This window comes from Rhipicephalus microplus, chromosome 9 (assembly GCF_043290135.1).
Source record: "Rhipicephalus microplus isolate Deutch F79 chromosome 9, USDA_Rmic, whole genome shotgun sequence".
In the NCBI taxonomy this organism is placed as follows: Eukaryota; Metazoa; Arthropoda; class Arachnida; order Ixodida; family Ixodidae; genus Rhipicephalus; species Rhipicephalus microplus.
In genome coordinates, this window is record NC_134708.1 from 98,751,887 (window position 1) to 98,771,308 (window position 19,422).

Here is a 19,422-nt window from a genome sequence, read left to right on the forward strand (position 1 = left end):
CGAGTAGAACATTGCGCTACCTTTTGTCAATTTTGCTAACAATAGCTCACGCCACCACACTGTTGTGTATTCTCCCTTTTTCTTTTGTTGCTTTTGTATGGAAGAAAACCGACATTGTCGTTTGACAAACGCTTCCACCCAATCCTGCACACCTGTCCACAGCATACGCCCTCCGGAATATTAGCAGAAGGCCCGCAAAATTGCCACTCGGTGCCTTTCGGACCCGCCGCTCCAACCGAACCATAGTTATGAAGGTCACCTCCGGAGCGTCCGCTTTAATTCGGGTGACCTCTTTCTTCTGTGGAGTCTGTCGCGGCATGTTGGCCAGGCCGAAAGTCTTCTACCCAAAGCTCTCCGGGCCTCACTGTGTGCTACGAAAGGTAACTGATGTGACCTATTATAGATAGGCCTTTCAAAACTCCTCGGTGCTTTCTACATTTGAAGACATCGTCCACGTCGCTCACATGAAGCCGCACTTTTCGTGCAACACCTTCTAACGGGCGCCAGCTTTTGCCGCCAGAGGTCGATGTTGTGGGGTTGCGGATATATCTATGCGGGGTTGTGGGAAAAAGAGGACCACTACGTCTTGGTGTTCGGAAAACGCTACAGCCACCATCTTGACTGCTAGACTATTTTTCTACTGTGAAATAGTAAATAAATCCACAACACTATAGTTGATGGCAACCTGGGAATAAACCTAAGCTCCACTCAGGAGGCCACTTTGCCTGCCTCCGCACTTGAAAGAAGTAGTTCCCAAGCAATGGCACTAAATTTCACGCATAAAACCATTATCTTGCAATAATTCTTTGATGTTGAAATAAAAAAAAACCAAGCTTGATAATTAAGTTCACAAAGCACGGAGTTCAGCGCTAGCTTAGAAATATATGTTCTTTGACTCAGCTCATAACGCATATCGCATATCGCAAATAGTTACCAAGATTCTCCCGTTGCGACACCAAAGGAAGACACTCGCACAGGCACGTGTGGCAACGCTGGTTTTATGGCTTTTGCGGGCGGTAAATCTCAGGCGCGCAAATTCAGACTTCGCCTCCACCTTATTGTGCACGAATGACTGCATGCGACGACAAACACCGAGAGTAGTTACCTTCACAAGATATGCTTAGCGAAACCAAGCGATGCAGAAACAGACGTAATGTTGCTGCTTCGCGCTGCCGAAACGACGGAACGCGATGAAGCTCTGCCTCATCGGTGCTGTTCAAACGCTGCAAAACCAGAAACGTCAACATCGAACAATGGCCGGCGAGAATGATGGTGTGTACGAGTGGATGAAATGGCTTCTTCACGAAGAAAACACAGAACAAAACTGTATTTACGCCTGTCGGTCTCGGTCCAGCGGCACATCACCTCTCGCCAGAGAATACTTTCGTCGTGAACGGTGCCATGCTGAATTTCTTATTGATTGATCGTGACTGTTACATCATAATGAAGAACAGCCGCAGTTGGACGCGCATAATGGAAATATACAGCGCTACACTTTACTTTTTTTATTCTTAGCTTGTCACCGACTATAGATCACGTTAGTGGTCTTCGTATAGTTGACGAATAAAGAGGATAGATGGAGCTGTAATAATAAGAAATTCACAGCATATCCACGAAGTTAATGATGACGAGTGTTGTGAAGAGTCCGTTCGTACATCCGTTCGGTGCGCTGTCTAGTGTGATAGAACTGGATGGACTGACCGACAGACAGACGGACGGATGGATGGAAGCCCACTCATTATCAATAATTTGTGAATATGCTGCGAATTTTTTTACAGTTCTCTTGTCATCGTGGTTATATTCATGAAAATAACCTTAGAAAAGTCTGGCTTTGTTAGCGGACATGTACTTGCCTCCAATAAGATTCGCATACGCCTCTTGCAAATCCATGTAGCACTTCCCACCATTCAAAAACGAGAGTTCTCGGAGCCGGCTTGTTGGTGGTGTAGGTGGTAGCATTTCGTCAGTGAAACAGAGAGGCGCCCTTGCCAGTGCGTAGGCCATAGCACGGATGTCTTCGGCGTCCACGCGACAGTGCTGTACAGCAAGTGACCGCAGTGACGTACTCTGCACAGCCGCTGCGAGCAAGGCAGATGGACGAAAGTCTATGGGTCCCTTCACCTGCAGCGAGGCATGAAGAAGAGCGCTAAAAATCTTCTTCACATGCCATATGTGAAGAGTGTTTCTTATTTGCAACATGCTATGAATCTTCAAGGTTGGCAACAAAAGCGACCAAAAAAAAGCTTCCAACGGTTTAGTCAGGCAAATGCACCTGGTATTGTGCTAATAAGTAGATATAGGTCCAACAATATTAAACTAATGATGACTTCATCGATCATTAGATACGTGTACACAAGGAGTGACTAGTGAGTTGTTGCTTCCAATAAAAGTAAGTTGACTGCATCTGAAAATGCTAAATTATATACATGAATAAGCTTGAACTATACAAGCAAAAAATAATAAACCATTCCATGAGACTGTGATTTATAATCTCAAAAGGGCTTAAGAAGTCGCGCGTTCATTAAAGAAAAACCAAGCGCCACTCCAATTCGTTGGGATGGGAGATGTTGCTACTGCAATCCTCGTAAAGTAAACAATATTAAGAGTGTTTGAGAGTGAAACAAATTTATTACATGTCGATTTCAGACCGTAGATGTGCATTAGCCATACGTTGGATGGCCAGCTGGTCGGCGAAGGTTACCGATGCAAACCACACCCGCTAGTTGGGGGTAAGAATTCAGAGTATTGGCTTACGATATGACAGAACAACACCACTCAAAAGACAAACTAATGTCAGCAACCAACTTCACATTAAAAGAGGAGACAGGGAGAATAACTCACAGTGGACATGAAATGGTCATTCACGACACATGGTGTTCAGAAGTTTATGCAATATAATTACAAGGACAGAGCGCGTCTTCACCTCGCTCCAGGCTATTACTTATCAGCTTTTAATACACTAAAACACTGGCGGTCAAATTACACAGTGAAGTTTTTCAACGCACCGCAAGTTATAAGAGAAATGATGACTATCTTCTGCCTGCTACTGCACTACCTGTGCTTTGTCCTCGGGCCATTCGTCTGTACGGGCCCAGTGACTGCATATCCAATATCTTTACCTTAACTCCGCCGGTGTGTAGACCTAGTTTGCATGCTCAATCAATCGCCTCCAATTGAAGTTTAATGCAGTCAGCTTGGGAACCTAGCTGTTGTTTTCCTACTAGCAATGATAATTTGCAACTAGCGATGGCCAGGTAATTAAGGAAGCTATCATTATGGTGGAACGCATGACAGCTGTGAAAAAGAAAGCATCTCTTGGAGATGTTGAAGCGGCTCCAAAAAGAAGTGTTCGAACTTGAACCAATAGTGTCGATGACTGCAGAGCCTAACACGTACAATATTGTACGATATATCACCCGTGTAGCTCGGCTCTACTGCATTTGACAGAAACTGTAGTTCACCGCTGTTAACGGAAGAATGTCGCAGCTGGGGTTAGTGTGCCGGTGTAATTCCTGCGCAGAGTTGTGTGCTAGAAGTTGGACGGAAGGGGGGGGGGGGGCGAAGCTCCATAGTAGTGGTGGAACTCCTACCCGAATCCCGATTGAAAGCAAGTGCGTTCACTTGGGCGATGCCTTTTCCGCAACGCTGATTGTTTCCTTAAGGATTCTTGTAGGGAAAGCAAGGTCATTGTTGCGCTTGTCATGTTTTCGAAGGAGTCAAATACTTTCGTCATAGTTATGTGCCATGCACTGAAGTTACCTTTTGTAGCACTATCCGGGGCAACCAACCTAGCGAGACCCAGCACTTCATATCAGCTCATCGCGTATGGTGCTGCTAATACTCATGTTCCTGTTGGTATCGTTGTGCAAGAGCAAACAGATGGTTATATGAGCATCTGCAACTGTTCAACATGTGTTGGTGCACTCAACAATTGTAAATATATTTCACGTCACTCCATAACGTCTCCATCACAACACGGTCGTCTCCCCTACGCACGCTTCGCATAACCTCGATTCCCAAGGCACGTCAGATTAGCAAAATTTTTTTTACTGAAAAATTATGCCAACAACTCCCGTTACTAAGGAAAAAGCAGTATTTTTAGGGGGGTTAAGGCATCGGCTTGACTTTAAGTGCTGGCATAGCAAGCACATGAGGTCAAGTGTCAGTTTGGGCTGTGTATGCCTTCGAAAAAAAAAACAATTCGGGAAGGTATGTGTGTGTGTGTGGGGGGGGGGGTGTCTAGGGCCCGTGTGCCACTCTCCAATCCCAATGTTACTGTAAGGTTAGAACATAATCAAGCGATGCAACTTACTAGAAGTTCTTCCAGGGTCGCGTGGTTAAGGACGACGTCGGCCAGAGCCTGACCCTGTCGAGCGATCACGAAGAATTCCTCCATGCTTAGGGACTTCAAACTCCGATTGCGAGCCAAGTGGTCGAGGAAAACACCAGCGTTGATGTCGTTAGTCTGCATGATCGCACAATTTCCGTAGAACTTCAGTCCAAAGACAGGGAGACATTGGAAAGGCTGGAAAGGCTGACAGAATATATATATATATATATATATTCGAAGGTCGTAGGTTCGATTCCTGCTTACAGTTGGTAATTTTTTCATCCACTTTTCTTTCTTCTTATTTACATTTCATTAATGTTAATAACTTCCCCAGTACAGTCCTTGGCATTACTGTCTGTTATATCTCATTATTATTGTGTTAAAAACACGGAAAAACGAGCCCTTAGGTATACACTTCTTTCCCTTATATATATATATATATATATATATATATATATATATATATATATATATATATATATATATATATATATATATATATATATATATATATATATATATATATATATATATATATATATATATATATATATATATATATATATATGCATACACACACACACACACACACACACGCACACACACACACACACACACACACACACACACACACACAGTAAAATTATTACACAATTTAGAATTATCAACAGCGTAATACCCATGCCACACGGGCAGAGATAATTGCGTTTACATTATAATGCCTTCAGATTGAATGCCATTCGCGCGGTGCCACACGGAAGAACGAAATGGCACTCGCCCAAATGCCATTCGTCATTTGTCACCTAATGCCATCGCCAGAACTTATTCAACGGAGAAATGCGTAATCTCGACGGCACAGCTGATGCAGTAATTGTATATAACGACATTTGATTCGACTGAACAAAACTTTTCGCGTAATTTATTTAAACGTATCACTTAAACAAGTACTTAAAACTTATCTTCAGCTGGTAGACGCTGTAAAATAAATAAGACAGGTGCCATTTTCTAGTTGCGCTGCAGATTTGACTAGCTTTGGCTTAGGTTGCTACATGGTCATTTGCAAAGTCATGAAACAAAGTAACAAACGAAATCTAACGGCAGCGTAATATGCTTACTTATACATTAATTTATTACCTGACATGTATGAGGCTTGTAAACGCTGGTTCATTTTCCTTTACTCCTACTCACCCAATGCTCACGAGGAAAGTGCTGCGATCGACATCATCAAGTCAAACGTCATACGCTTAAGACGTGTAGCAGCCCTGCCGAAAAAAGAAAAAAAAATGTTATTCGGGAACTGAATGCCTTCGCTACCGAATGTCAATTTTCTATGCCCTCGTGGCACGGGTATAAGAGGTTAGGAGTTCTGCAAACCACGAGCGTGGGTGGATGAACTGTCAAACCATGGTTTAGAGCCAACGACCAGCACTTTGCAGCGTTGTTTTAAGCCCTGTCGGGCTTCTACTCCTTAATTAAAACACTGATCATACACAAGACACCACCCACTTTGGCATCAGCCAATAACACACGGCTGCCGAATAGTCATCGCATCTTCTGACGCAATGCTCCTCCGGTCAGATTCACTGAGGAGAGGGGAAAAGGGTTCCTTCCCGGAACAAGTTGGCGGTTGGGTTGCTGTGCTGTTTTTCCTTTGAAAGGCAGCCAAGGAGTAGAGACTAATCACTTAGACACAACCTGCGTGGTCGGTCTGCTTCGCAGTCTTGCCGAACAAGCCATCAGGAGGAAATGCCCGTTAGGTATCTTGGCTCACGAACAGTCGGAAGTAGCCCCATTCTAATCCCTTTGTCGCTTCCCGCTGCTTGGGGCTCCTTCCGAGAGAAGAACATTGCGGCTACCGGACGTGGGAACGCAACTCATCTCTGCTTCTCATGGCCAGCATGGTGCCCTCGCATGAGGGTCACAACAAGGCATTGTGTAAGCGAGGTAATACAAGAAACATTTTGCGCGTGTATAGTGTAGAAAAAAATGAAACATGAGAACAGCATAAAAAATGTTATTGTAACACAGGTGGGTATGCGTTATATAATGTTATTGGGTTGTGCTCTACACAAAAGCAGGCAAAAATATAAACTTTCAGTCATGACCGTTCATTTACACAATAATTACTGAGTGGTTGCGACATCAGGTGTAAAATAAAATTGCACCACAATTGAATATGGGATCTAAAAAAAAACAACATATTTGTGGAATAAAACATTATAGCAAATGTGTGTTTAGTAGATGTATAAAGCTTTTATGCTTACTTTAGGAAGACATGGTGTCAGGAAGGTTGTTTTAAAGGCAGTGGATTAGTTAAATGAATTAGTGTTCGCGTAAATGTTCATGAAATAACTGATTTTATAGACGCTGTGACCCATATGGGGGAGTGTGAAGCTGTAAAAACGGCGACGGTTCGTTATAGATGTATTTATAAAACAATGGCGATAACACGGCGATTATGCAAAGAATGAAAAGTTTAGTCAAGTTTAATTGGCGTGAGGCTTTTGGTATAGTCGTGCAACAACGTGAGATGAATTGTGCCGCCCTACTTTGTACAGATTGAACTTTTTCGATTAGGTGTTTTTGATGAGGAAACCAAATGGATGCCGCGTACTCAAGCTGAGGGTGTACAAATGTATGGTACGCTAGTTTACGAATATCATTAGTAGAAATATGGAAGCATTGGCAAAAATGTATTTATTATGCGTTTACCAAGAAATAGTTGAAGTGAAATGAACACCAATATATATATATATATATATATATATATATATATATACATATATATATATATATATATACATATATATATATATATATATATATATATATATATATATATATATTATTAGGAATAAAGGAGCACACTCACGAAAATTATATAATTGTTTACTCTACGTTTCGGCCGTGGCACGGCCTTCGTCAGGATTCCTATCCTGACGAAGGCCGTGTCAAGGCCGAAACGTAGAGTAAACAATTATCGAATTTCGGTAAGTGTGCTCCTTTATTCTTAATTATAATTGCACCGGACCCACAGAATTTCTTTTTTGAATCATATATATATATATATATATATATATATATATATATATATATATATATATATATATATATATATATATATATATATATATATTGTGTGTCATGTAAGATGGTCGTGTTATTTATTATTTATATGGTCGGAAGTATAAGCTACGAGGGGCATGCAAGATATGCCGTACATGACTTTCCTGTCATGATTATTATGTTTGGACGTGTCATTTACATTCATTGTCTCTTCTTCACGTCACACCAAATCTGGTATATGTGGAGCTAGCGAAAGGGGCAGAAGCACGCAATGAGCGTAGCAAGTAGTCATGTTTTACATGACATGCACGCTATGATTATCGCGTTTGGACGAGTCATTCACCTTGCTCGTGCATTCACACCACGTAACAAGATATTTGGTATGTGTAAAGATAGCGAAACGGCGGCGGGTGTATCATGAGCGTGGGATGTCTTGATGTTATTACATGACATGGATGGCATAGCTATTGTGTTTGCACTAGTGAAATACCTTCGTCATCAATTCACATTTCATAATACCATATTTGGTATATGTGAAGCTGGCGAAACCACCGCGAGTGCACCATGAGCGTATGGGGTGTAGACTTTCGTGACATGCATGTCATTATTTGACACAGGAGGAAGACGAGGAAGAAGAAATGCGTTCGGGCATAATTCTGCCTTGAACAACTATCGTTTTTTCTTAAACTGTCAGAATTCCTGACTTTCTCTGAACAAGCGGAACGGAAGACGTCATCCCCCGGGATAGGCGACCATCCATCCAACGAGACAGCGGACCCTAGTCGTTTGAATCAGGATGGACCGAATGTGGGTGACCGCGTTGGCGCATCTGCTCCTTGTGATGATTCCACCGAGAGCTCATCAGTGGAAGAGATGGAATCGGAAGCCGACTTCAGGACATTCTATACCCGCCGGTTGAAAAGGAAGCTTCGCAGGACGTCATCAACGGCGGAGCCACAACCGGTGTTAGACAAAGGCAAGCGATGTTTCACCATCTCGTATGTACCCATGTCTACATCAAATAACCTGAACTCACTAAACAGGCAGTCATTGACTAATGATTTCGAGCGAGTAGCACCTGCTCAAGTGAATGAAATTCGCATAAATAGCAGGAAGAACATATTGTCTGTTGATGTGACAAACAAAACCATTCTTGACAGACTGAAGGCCGTCACGCAGCTCGGAAGTACTTGAGTTTGCGCGTTTCTCACTCACGGGAAAGGAACAACGACTGGCGTGATAAATGACGTCGACGCTGACATCACAGACGCTGACCTGCAGAATCTTGTGACGTCGACAGTCAGAATCGTGACCATACGTCGCTTCGGGCAGTCTCGCTGCATCAAACTAGTATTTGATTCTGAGACTCTGCCCCCTAGGGTGAAGGTTGGATACGTGAGACATCCCGTGCGCCCTTACGTGCCACGGCCTTTGCAGTGTCACAAGTGCTGCAAGTTGGACACGTCAGCGCAGTGAGCAAAAGTGAGACAACTTGCCACCGGTGCGGCGGGTCTCATAAGGTGGAAAACTGCGATACTGCTGCTCCATTAAAATGCCCAAACTGCTCTGGTGCACATGAAGCAACGTCGAAAGAGTGCCCGAAGATCAAAGAAGAAATTCGCGTCCTGCGGAAGATGGTCAGGGACAACTCGACACACTGAGAGGCAGTAACGTCCATCCGCCGACACAGACGTCGTCCGAAACGTAGACACCAGCGAAAGCATAGTGGACATAGGAGTGATGCATCACCATCAGCAACAGATGAACATACACGTGCGCATTATCAGGCCGCTACACCCATGTTGTACGCACCACGTCCCAGGGATGCAGAAAGTGGACCAACGCCCGCGTTGCACGCCGATGCTTCAGATACTAAGTGGCCTTCACTACCGACCGGAGCAATAAAAAAGACCACATCATGGGCGGCAACTTCAAAGAGGGCGGAAAATGATAGGCAAGACACTGAGATGAGCCAAACCATGCTGAAGCATCTACTAAAATCTGTTCGTGCGATTCTCAACGAGCTACACACACCACGAGCGAAAACAGCAGTGCAGATCCTCAACGTGCTGGAACCGCTACTGCTGACCCTTCCATAAACAATATCGCGATTTCTTCGATGAACGTGTGCGCACCTCTGCTATGATGCAGTGGAACGCACGAGGTTTGCGAAGCCGATTGTCTGACTTTCGACAACGGATGTTTAAATACAAATTTCCTTTGGTTGTAATGTGTGAGCCGAATATGATGTCGTCATTTCGTATTTCCGGATACGTCACTTTGTGGTCACGTGATGATAGAAATGCGAGCAAAGTAATTATATGCGTACGTCAAGATTTAACGTACGTGAGACATGCCGTGGCTCCTCATGCTTCCAACGACTATATTTGCCTATCTATAAAGCACAAGCGACGTTAAATATCAATCATTGGTGGATAAATTCCTCCTAGAAGCTACGTGGACTGTCCTCATCTCTTGTCTGTGCTCCAAGCTTGCCCTGGACCACATGTATTAGTTGGGGATTTTAATGCACATCATCCCATGTGGGGTTCTGCCTCAATGAACACCCGCGGTAGTGACATTGCCGATTTTTTGCTCAATCAGAGCCTGATGTCCATTAACGATGGCTCACCTACTTACCTCCGGGGCGCATCGTACAGCAGCTGTCTAGACGTATGTTTTGTGAGCAGAAGTGTCTTGCCTACCACCTGTTGGTTCGTAGACATTGAAACACATGGAAGTGACCATCTCCCTACATATATACAGCTAAAAGGATTCCGTCGTTCGACTGCCCGGCCTGTGAAAAGCATAAACTGGCCAGGATTCCAAGCTTCTGTAAATGCTCAGTGCTGGAACATTCAATCTATATCCGAAATAGAAAGCCTAATTGCATCAGCCTTAACAACGCATACGAAACTTGTGAATGTGTCGCTACCAAGATCACAGCTTTACGCACAATATGAATACCTTCGTGCAATCCATCGCCGGGCAGAGAGAAAATACAGGAGGACGAAATCACCATCTGACCTATCTACAGCACGCCAAGCACAACGACATGTATTGCGACACTTCGATAAGCTCGATAGGCAACGGTGGAGGGTATTTTGTTGCTCCCTTGATCCCAGAAAACCCCTGTCTTGAATATGGCAAACTGTCCGAAGTCTTCAGACGCCCATTCAACAGTTGTTCCCTTTCCGATCTTTGGCTCTAAAGCAAGGTCGACCTGAAGTAGAGGTTGCAGAAGATTACTGCCACTTACTCGTAGGTATGTCCTCCTCATCGATATCACCTTCGTATTTAGCCTCACCGCCATCCAGCGACGATCGCCTCGACTTACCATTCACAATGCACGAACTCGACGCAGCAATTTCCACGTCCCGACGGTCGTCCGCACCGGGGCCTGACGGAATTACTTATTCGGCTCTATATCACCTCAGCCAGGAAGCAAGGCAGGCTCTCTTGTCGTTCTACAACTCTACGTGGGAAACAGCGACAGTTCCAGAGAGTTAGAAGTGCAGCCGCATAGTGGCCTTACTGAAACCAGGCAAGTGCTCACACGAGTTGTCTTTATAGACCCATTGCCCTAGCCAGTTGCATCGGTAAGGTGATGGGAACGCATGGTGCTGGCAAGATTGGAATGGCTGCTGGAAAATAATGTCGGCTTACCAGATTTTATAAATGGCTTCCGTAGAGGTCGATCATCTATAGACGGTGATGTAGATCTAGTTTCTTCTGTTGAAAAGGAAAGACAACGTCGGAGATTGGTAGGGGCCATTTTCTTAGATATAAAGGGCGCGTACAATAGCGTCCACCATGAGGCCATTCTTGACGCACTTGAAGACATCGGCGTAGGTGGCCGGCTACACGCATGCATAGGGAGCTACCTCGGAGGACGTACCATTTTTATGTCGACATTCGACGGTGACACGGCCAGGCACCTCGTAAGCCATGGAGTTCCGCAAAGCGCCGTCCTGAGCCCCATGCTTTTTAACATAACACTCATTGGCCTTGAAGCTGAGCTTCCCGACGTTGTCAGAATGAGTGCGTATGCGGACGACATATGCATATGGGCATCTGGAGCAACACGACCACAACTTCGAGCAAGGCTACGACAAGGCACATCAATAACATCTAAGTACTTACGTCGTCAGGGCCTGGAACTTTCAATAGCAAAATTTGCTGCATTGGCATTTACAAAGAAATCAATGTGGCGGTACCCAATTTTCGCTCACGGAGCAGTGATTCCCGTTTTTAAGCACCACCGCTATTTAGGGGTCGTCATTGATCGCAACCTGTCCTGGTCAAGGCATGTGACAGTGCTGCGAAACAAACTAAACAGTTTTGTGTATGTTCTTTGTGTTATAGCAGGACTGAGATGGGGCCCTTCGGAGAAAAGTCTTCTGCAGTTATACAAGGCATTGTTTGTGGGCTATGTAAGGTATAGCTCACCTGTGCTTTCCAGCATGCGGGCAACGTGCCTTCGTACTTTAGAGAGCCTTCAGGAACGAGCACTGAGAATATATGCCTTGGCCTGCCACGGTGCACGTCCACCTCTGGCACTATAGAGGAGTCACGCACTTACCTTATACAGGTTTACACATCCTGCGAGCCTCTTCGAGTGCACCTTCGTCTGCTGACCCGACATGCACAGCACCCGTTGTCTTCGCTACAAGTGGACTGACCAGGCTGTACCTATTCGCGATGCCTCAATACGCATAGGCACATGATCCCTTCAGGCTTTGCACCAGCCGTAATCCCTGCAGTGCCTCAATGGACATTGACTAAACCGGTGGTGTGCCTTCACATACGTGGAAGTTCGTATAAGTCGCGTGTTTCTTATATTGCCCTCAAGCAACTCACCTTGGCAAATTTAGATGACCGACACAGCGACTCTGTGCACATTTACACCGATGGATCTGTAACTTCATCCGCCTCAGCTGCAGCCTTCGTGATCCCTCAACTCAGTATTTCTCGACAGTACAAATTAGATCATAGGTCATCTTCGACAGCTGCAGAACTTGTTGCTATACAAGAAGCCATAAAATTTGTGAACGACCAAGCACCGCGTAAATATACGATTCTGTCTGATTCAAAATCAGCGCTTCAAGCTATCCATTCTTGCTCAAGAAGAGGCCAATTTTACGAGTTAACGTTAGGAATCGTCCAAGCATTTGACCTAACACACAGGAGCGGTCACTTGATTACACTCGCCCCGCCGCGGTGGTCTAGTGGCTAAGGTACTCGGCTGCTGACCCACACGCCGCGGGTTCGAATCCCGACTGCGGCGGCTGCATTTTCGATGGAGTCGGAAATGTTGTAGGCCCGTGTACTCAGATTTGGGTGCACGTTAAAGAACCCCAGGTGGTCGAAATTTCCGGAGCCCTCCACTACGGCGTCTATCATAATCATATGGTGGTTTTGGGACGTTAAACCCCACATATCAATCCCTTGATTACACTCCAATAAATTCCTGGACACTGCGGCCTAGTTGGCAACGAAACAGCCGATAGCGAAGCAAGAGCGGCAATATACAACGCTCCTATGTACGTCAAAGTACCGTACTCGCGAGGCGACGTCAACACATTGTTGAGATCACTCATGCGCGAATGCGCTGCCACTTACTGGTCGCTACCAGATCCCCGGAACAAGCACCTGCGGGAAACAGACCCCGGTATGACTTTTCGTCTTCCAGATAAAATCAGCCGAAGACATGCTAATATACTGCACCGAATTCGCCTGGGCGTCGCCTTCACTCACCACTACACCCACCTAATCGGCCGTGCGGACAGCCTGAATTGTGAACGCTGCCAAGTGCGCGAAACGATAGCTCACATATTTTGTGACTGTGCATCATACGTGGCGCAAAGAAAAATGCTAACTGCAACGTTGGCAAGCATTGGACGAACACCATTAAGTAAAAGCCACATATTGTCAGCAATGAACGACCAAACAGTGTCAAAAACTGCTACAAAGGCTGTTCTAGACTTTATAAAAAAGCACTGGACTAGAAACTAGACTGTAGGGTACTATGCTAAGTGGCTACTGTACATACGCACCACCTCTTCTTGTACCCATCATCACCCTTCATCCCTCTTTCCTTACCCTTTCCCTTATCCCCTGTGTAGAGTAGCAGGCTAGAGCGAACTAGCTCAGGCCGACCTCTCTGCCTTCTAATAAATTCTCACTCATGTCATGATTTGCATGTTACCGTCTATCACTTGTGTTTGCCATGGAGTCATGCAATACAATACCAGTTTTGCAACATGTGGTGTCAACGAAACCACCGCAAAAGGAGCAAGACCATCAAATGTAAATCATGACATTCATGGCACATGTCATGATTTTCATGTTATAACTAGTGACTTATGCTCTTCATACAGTCATGTTATGTCATACAAGTCTCGGTATCGATACCGTTATTGAAACAGCTAGGAGAGCTCAATGTCGTAGGTGGCTCGACAGACAGACAGACAGACAGACAGACAGACAGACAGACAGACAGACAGACAGACAGACAGACAGACAGACAGACAGACAGACAGACAGACAGACAGGTTTAGGTTTAGGACAGACCAATTTAGGTTCCATAAGAGAAGTTGAAACCCTGCTATTCTTCCTTCCGAACCCTGCATATTTTCTAAGTGAAAGATTGTTGGAACACGTATACTTTGGCCAATGTACTTCATCAGCTACTTAATCAATCAATAGCTTAGGCCTGTGAGCCCACCCTTGAAAGCAATGACCCTGATGACCAAATACTTTATTTTGACAAGGGGCATTTGTTCCATAACTACTGTAAATATACATGCTACAACTATCCTTGAGAAGTAATTTTATTCTGAACATATGCCACCATGTAATTGGGAAACTTCTCCTTAACGTTCTTGTAGCTTGGCTGGTAAGCGCCTTTTTTTAGGTTACGCCATACTTACCACAACCATAATTAGCTGCAGGGTGGTTAGCACAGTCGTTCGCTCCAGGTAGGCACCGATAGTGCGCGCCATTTGGCCGGTAATGTAGAGGTCCGAAAGACAGAACAGTGTCAGGTTTGTCATTGTAGCGATAGCCTCGCAGCAAACGGTCCTCTCACGCGCCATTGTCTGAGGTGAAAAAACAAAAACAAACAAGGAAGTCACAGCTTTGCCGCAAAGGTGAAGCAATGAACGTGATAGCAACAAATTGGAAGGTCACGCGCAGAATGGAAAGCAGGTGGAAACGTGCCCCGCGTTTCTCACGTACAAATGACGCACAAAACGTACTCACAGGTACAGATCAACGTGAATAAGCGTATCAGTTGTTACTTCGCTGTGCCTTAAAAGCGCGTTCTTTTCGCGAACGGAGACTGCGACACAATTGCAGTGTCCTTTGTGCGCTCGGTAACTACCCAGAATCATTGCAATCAAAGCCAAAAGCCCGCCAAGAAGTATGATCCTTCCCACCACGAGATAAGTGCGTGCGAGTGAGCGTAGCCCACATCCTTTCCGCGGCGCAAAGTACACTTGGGAGCAACACTGACTATATTTCAAAGCCGAAGGGCTGCCACAGTGACGCCAGAGGGTGGGGGCCCAGTTACTTTACTGAGCATGCTCAGTAAGACTTTTTTCCCCACACCTTTATTCGGTCCAATCTAGCTGCAGCAGCTGCGACAGCTAGAGCGTTGGTTCTCCTAAAACGTGAACGAAACACTGGCTTTCCGCCGTTTCCTCAACGTAACTGGGCCCCCAACTTCTGACGTCACTGCGGCAGCCATTCGGCCTTGAAATTTAGTAGGTGTTGTTGGGAGTTGAGAGCACGTGCCATCGCCTTCGTGACGATGGGGCGACGCACGCTCATTGCGCCATCTTGCTGGTATTGCTGACAACACGATAGGTTCCCCGAGATGACCGTCAGCAGCGGTAAGTGGTAGATATAGATAGCTTGCCGTTTGAACGTTGAAGGACGTGTTCCTTCCTGGCGCAGTAGTGAACGCCTCACACTCACGATTCGGAGATCTCAAGATTGGTCCCGCACGCCGGAGTGTTTTTCTGGATTATTTTCTGCGGTGGTGAAATCCAGCCGAGAGTGTCCATTTCATCGCTAACGCATTAAAACAAAAAGTCTGCTGAAACAATATTACAAGAATGCGGGTGAGTCACTATATAGTCACTAAAATGGCCCCTGGGAAGTCGAGCGTCTCCAAACCTATTCAGATTTTTTTGAACTATTGCGTCTTTTAGAGTGTATTTGTATACTTGTAATTACTGGGGCTAGGAATACATCGCTGCAATGATAAGATGCGTAAGCAGAAAACACCAAATCACTTTCGTTGCTCTGGGTTTGCACAACATTCACCTAAATGTAACAACGAGTGTGTTTTTTGCATCACGCCTTTCAAATTGCTGCCATTGTGACTGTTATATTTGTCTTTATAGTGTGGATAATCTTCTACAATTCCCAGAATTTTATAAGGTACAACTTGTCGTAAGGAACAAGGTTATTTTTAAACAGGAACTTGAGGCAAGACGTACGTCGAATTCTAATTGATAGAGTAGAACATGATTCTGTTTCTGCCCTAGCTGACGTTTTTTGCAACTTCTTCCCTGAAAATTCCAATTCTCCTACAGAAGCCATCAACACTTCTCGCCTACTTCGCTCATTCTTTTTATTTCCTACGACCCCGGATCGAATAACTGCTGTTATTCGTAATCTAAAAATGAATAGTGCTGGCATAGATAACATCTATTTTGCTAACATAAATTGTATTATGCATATAATATCGGACGTACTTTCATTTAATAATAACTTAATGTTCAAGATTGGTGTACTTTCTTGCGAATTAAAGCGTGTCAAAGTGATAACCATATGTAAAAAGAGGGACAAATCATTATTAAAAAAATTGGCAGATCTCACATACCGGGGAATTGACGTTATGCGAAGCATGCGGAGAAAAGGTGGCCGTGTTAAAATTTTCTTATTGAGCGACACGCCTCGAAATGACAGAAATCATATGTACAAATGTTGCCCGCACAGATATATGTGGAAGAGTTGCAGATGTTTATATAACCAGTTTGCACTTGCGCAGCGATGCCAACTCGGACGTGCGTATTAGCAACTTCAGAAGCTGGTATGAAGCGCAGATGCTTGCGAGGATGCTGGCCCTGGACAATGATACATAAATGAACCTCAGCGCATGGCAACTACCCACAATAGACGTTAACCCGACTTGACGGCTGCATCAAAGGAGTACTTATGTAACGATTTTAAAATTGGTTAGGCAGCACTGCAACCACTATCGATGTTTCACGAAGATTAGCGTCTGTTCGAAAAGTAATTTTGAGAACTGGCGTAGCTTTGCGGTAAGATACCTCATTGCCACACAGAATACTTGGGTTCGATTCCAGGTGGGACCTTGAAATTTATACTTTACATTTGTCGGGTCGACGCTACCGATGTCGGGTGCTTCTTTACGCTAGCACGCTAAAATTGCCGGTGCATGTTCTCGTCGTTCCTGGGTAGGTACTAAGTGTCGACCACCTGTGGCACATACCCGCATAGCAGCAGCGGTTACCCGCCCGTGGGTATGTGCCACTGTCTCGCGGGAAGTGTTTGATGATGTGCACGACGAGATTGTGACATTATTCATGGGTTGACCAGTGCGTCATATTCGTCAAACCATCTTACCCTCCCACGATAATTTTGGTTCACGCCAAGTTAGGGGGGTGACCATGAGAGCACCGAAACGTAAGCGGATAGATAGATAAATACGCTCGAAGTCGCCGAAGTTCGCTGACAAATGCTTCGCATTTAATAACTACTCACCCATTTGTATTTTACCATTCTTTCGAAAAGATATCGAGCAACTCATTGAAACATCGCCAACAAAATACCTTTCCAAGTTTAATATCTTTCCAAGTTTGGTTTTCACCATGGTTACTCAACAGAGATGGCGCTAGTTCATCTTACTGATCCACTAAAAATAATTGACGGAGGATGTCTCGTTCCCTCAATATTTATTGGTCTAACAAAAGCATTTGACAACATAAATCATAATATTCTGTTCACTAAACTGGAGTTCATAGTCATTTGCGGCCCTGCTCTATCACTGCTAAGAACCACTTACTTATATAACAGAGTTCAAGTTGTTTCCATTTCCAACGTTCATTCCCGACAGCAATATACTAACATTGGTGTGCCCCAAGGCTTCATTTTGGGGCCACTACTGTTTTTGATTTAATTATTTACTAAATTGTCTGTCTTCATCACAATGCATTTTGTACGCCGGTGATACTACCATATTCACTACTCAAAAGGACATCTAATGTCCTGTAAACAGTTTGAATGCTGATTTAGAAAACATTTTAAAGTTGTGTAGTACAAACACGTTATCTATCAATGCATCTAAAAGCAAGTTTGCTGCTTTCACTTTACACCAGCGAAATCTAAAATCAGCACCTAATGTCACTTTTGGCCTCCACTCTCCTAGTTGATGCTCTTCCTTCCTCTGACCCCTTCTAGATAGTAACTTAAAATATCAGAGGCATATTGCTGACATAAAAAAATAAAGTAGCATATGGTACACGAGTCTTGGTCAAAACGCGCCCTTACTTTTCACGCACCACATTACTGTCTCTATCACTCTTTCGTTCATTATCATTTTACCTATTGTATATTATGTTGGTGAAATACCTATTATAGTCATAATTCGTCTCTCCAGGTTGTCCACGTTCATGCAATTAGAATAATTACATCCAGCTCACATCTTTTCATTGCTAAATATCTACTAGACGTGAATAGCATCCTTAATCTTACTGAACTCACTGAATAGAACCTAGGAATTTTTTTAATTAGACTCCTTGGTAAAGAACTTCCCCCTACCATTCTCTGTCTTCTGAAAAAAAGTTGTTGTTTATTGCAAATTGGGTATTACTATACAACAATTTTTTTACTCAGCATATGTAGTAGTTATGGTAAACAAACTAATAATATAGGAACACACCAACCATGAGGATCATTGTTTGGTTTAATTGATTGGTGCTTTTTTATTTTTTGTTTTTTGATAAAGACTGGTAAACTATTACATCGCGTTTTCTTTGTTATTTTCTTGTACTTTTCACTTTGATACGATGTGTTATCTTTTACTATTTCATGCATTCAGTTCGGATATTTTTTACTACATTTTTTTGTTTTTATTGATATCTTATGCTGCTGTTGTTATAAAGTGTTTATTACCTCATTTCTTTCGTACAGGAGGTTCCCACACAGTTTCTTGACTATGGGAACTATTACTGTATACTAAATACCTGTCACCTGTACCGAAGTTTTAATAATAAATTCTGATTCTAATTCTAAACTAGCCATGTTAATCTGTATAAAAATGAAGAGTAACTTTCAGGGTTTTTTATCAATACCTAAGTAGAGATATTAGATATAATCTGCGAACTGTTGCGTTAGTGGGGCCGATGTGTCGGACTAACTATGGCATACAGTCAGTTGAATACCAATTTTTCTACTTGGCAAAAAGACTCCTTAAGTAATTGAATACGCTAGGGAGACTGAAACATTACAACATTCAGGAAGCGAATTACACAAGTAATATTCTAAACCAACTTTTAGGGTGAACGTGCTGAAGATGGGTAATGTAATTTATTGTAATCATTGTTTTTTCAACATAAGTCACTCAATTTGTATGCATTTCAATGTATAATATTAGTGTTCATAATAGGTTCCGTATTTAGAGCTAACGGACAGCTTTGTTTAAATGCATAGCAGTCATTTTCTTGCGTTTTGTAGTGTTCCTCGTTTATTTATTATTTGTGTTTTGTTGAATATTTATATGTACTGTTTCGCTGTCCATGCCCGAGTTGCCCCACGAACAGAGGGCCAAATCAGGAGACACTCTCTGCTTACGCCCCCTTCGTGGGCATTGTGGGGAGCTGTCCAAAAGAATAAATAATAAACAGATAAATAAATGAATAAATAAATGAATAAATAAAACTGACAAATTCCACGTACAGTGCAAATCGATGATGTTCGAACCGTAGATGAGC

General features: G+C 43.7%; 1 protein-coding gene across 1 annotated transcript in view; it reads right to left on the reverse strand.

Annotated features, from left to right (window-relative positions):
• Positions 1–1,572: 1,572 nt before the first annotated feature.
• Positions 1,573–19,422, reverse strand: part of LOC119164681 (uncharacterized) — a 42,288-nt gene continuing 24,438 nt past the window's right edge. Inside the window, exons 5-7 of the mRNA XM_075872910.1 lie at positions 14,329–14,496; positions 4,313–4,465; positions 1,573–2,121 (exon numbers count right to left, since the gene is read on the reverse strand). Of these exons, the coding sequence (XP_075729025.1) occupies positions 1,816–2,121; positions 4,313–4,465; positions 14,329–14,496 (627 nt within the window). The 3' untranslated portion in view covers positions 1,573–1,815. The remainder of the gene's footprint in view (positions 2,122–4,312; positions 4,466–14,328; positions 14,497–19,422) is intronic.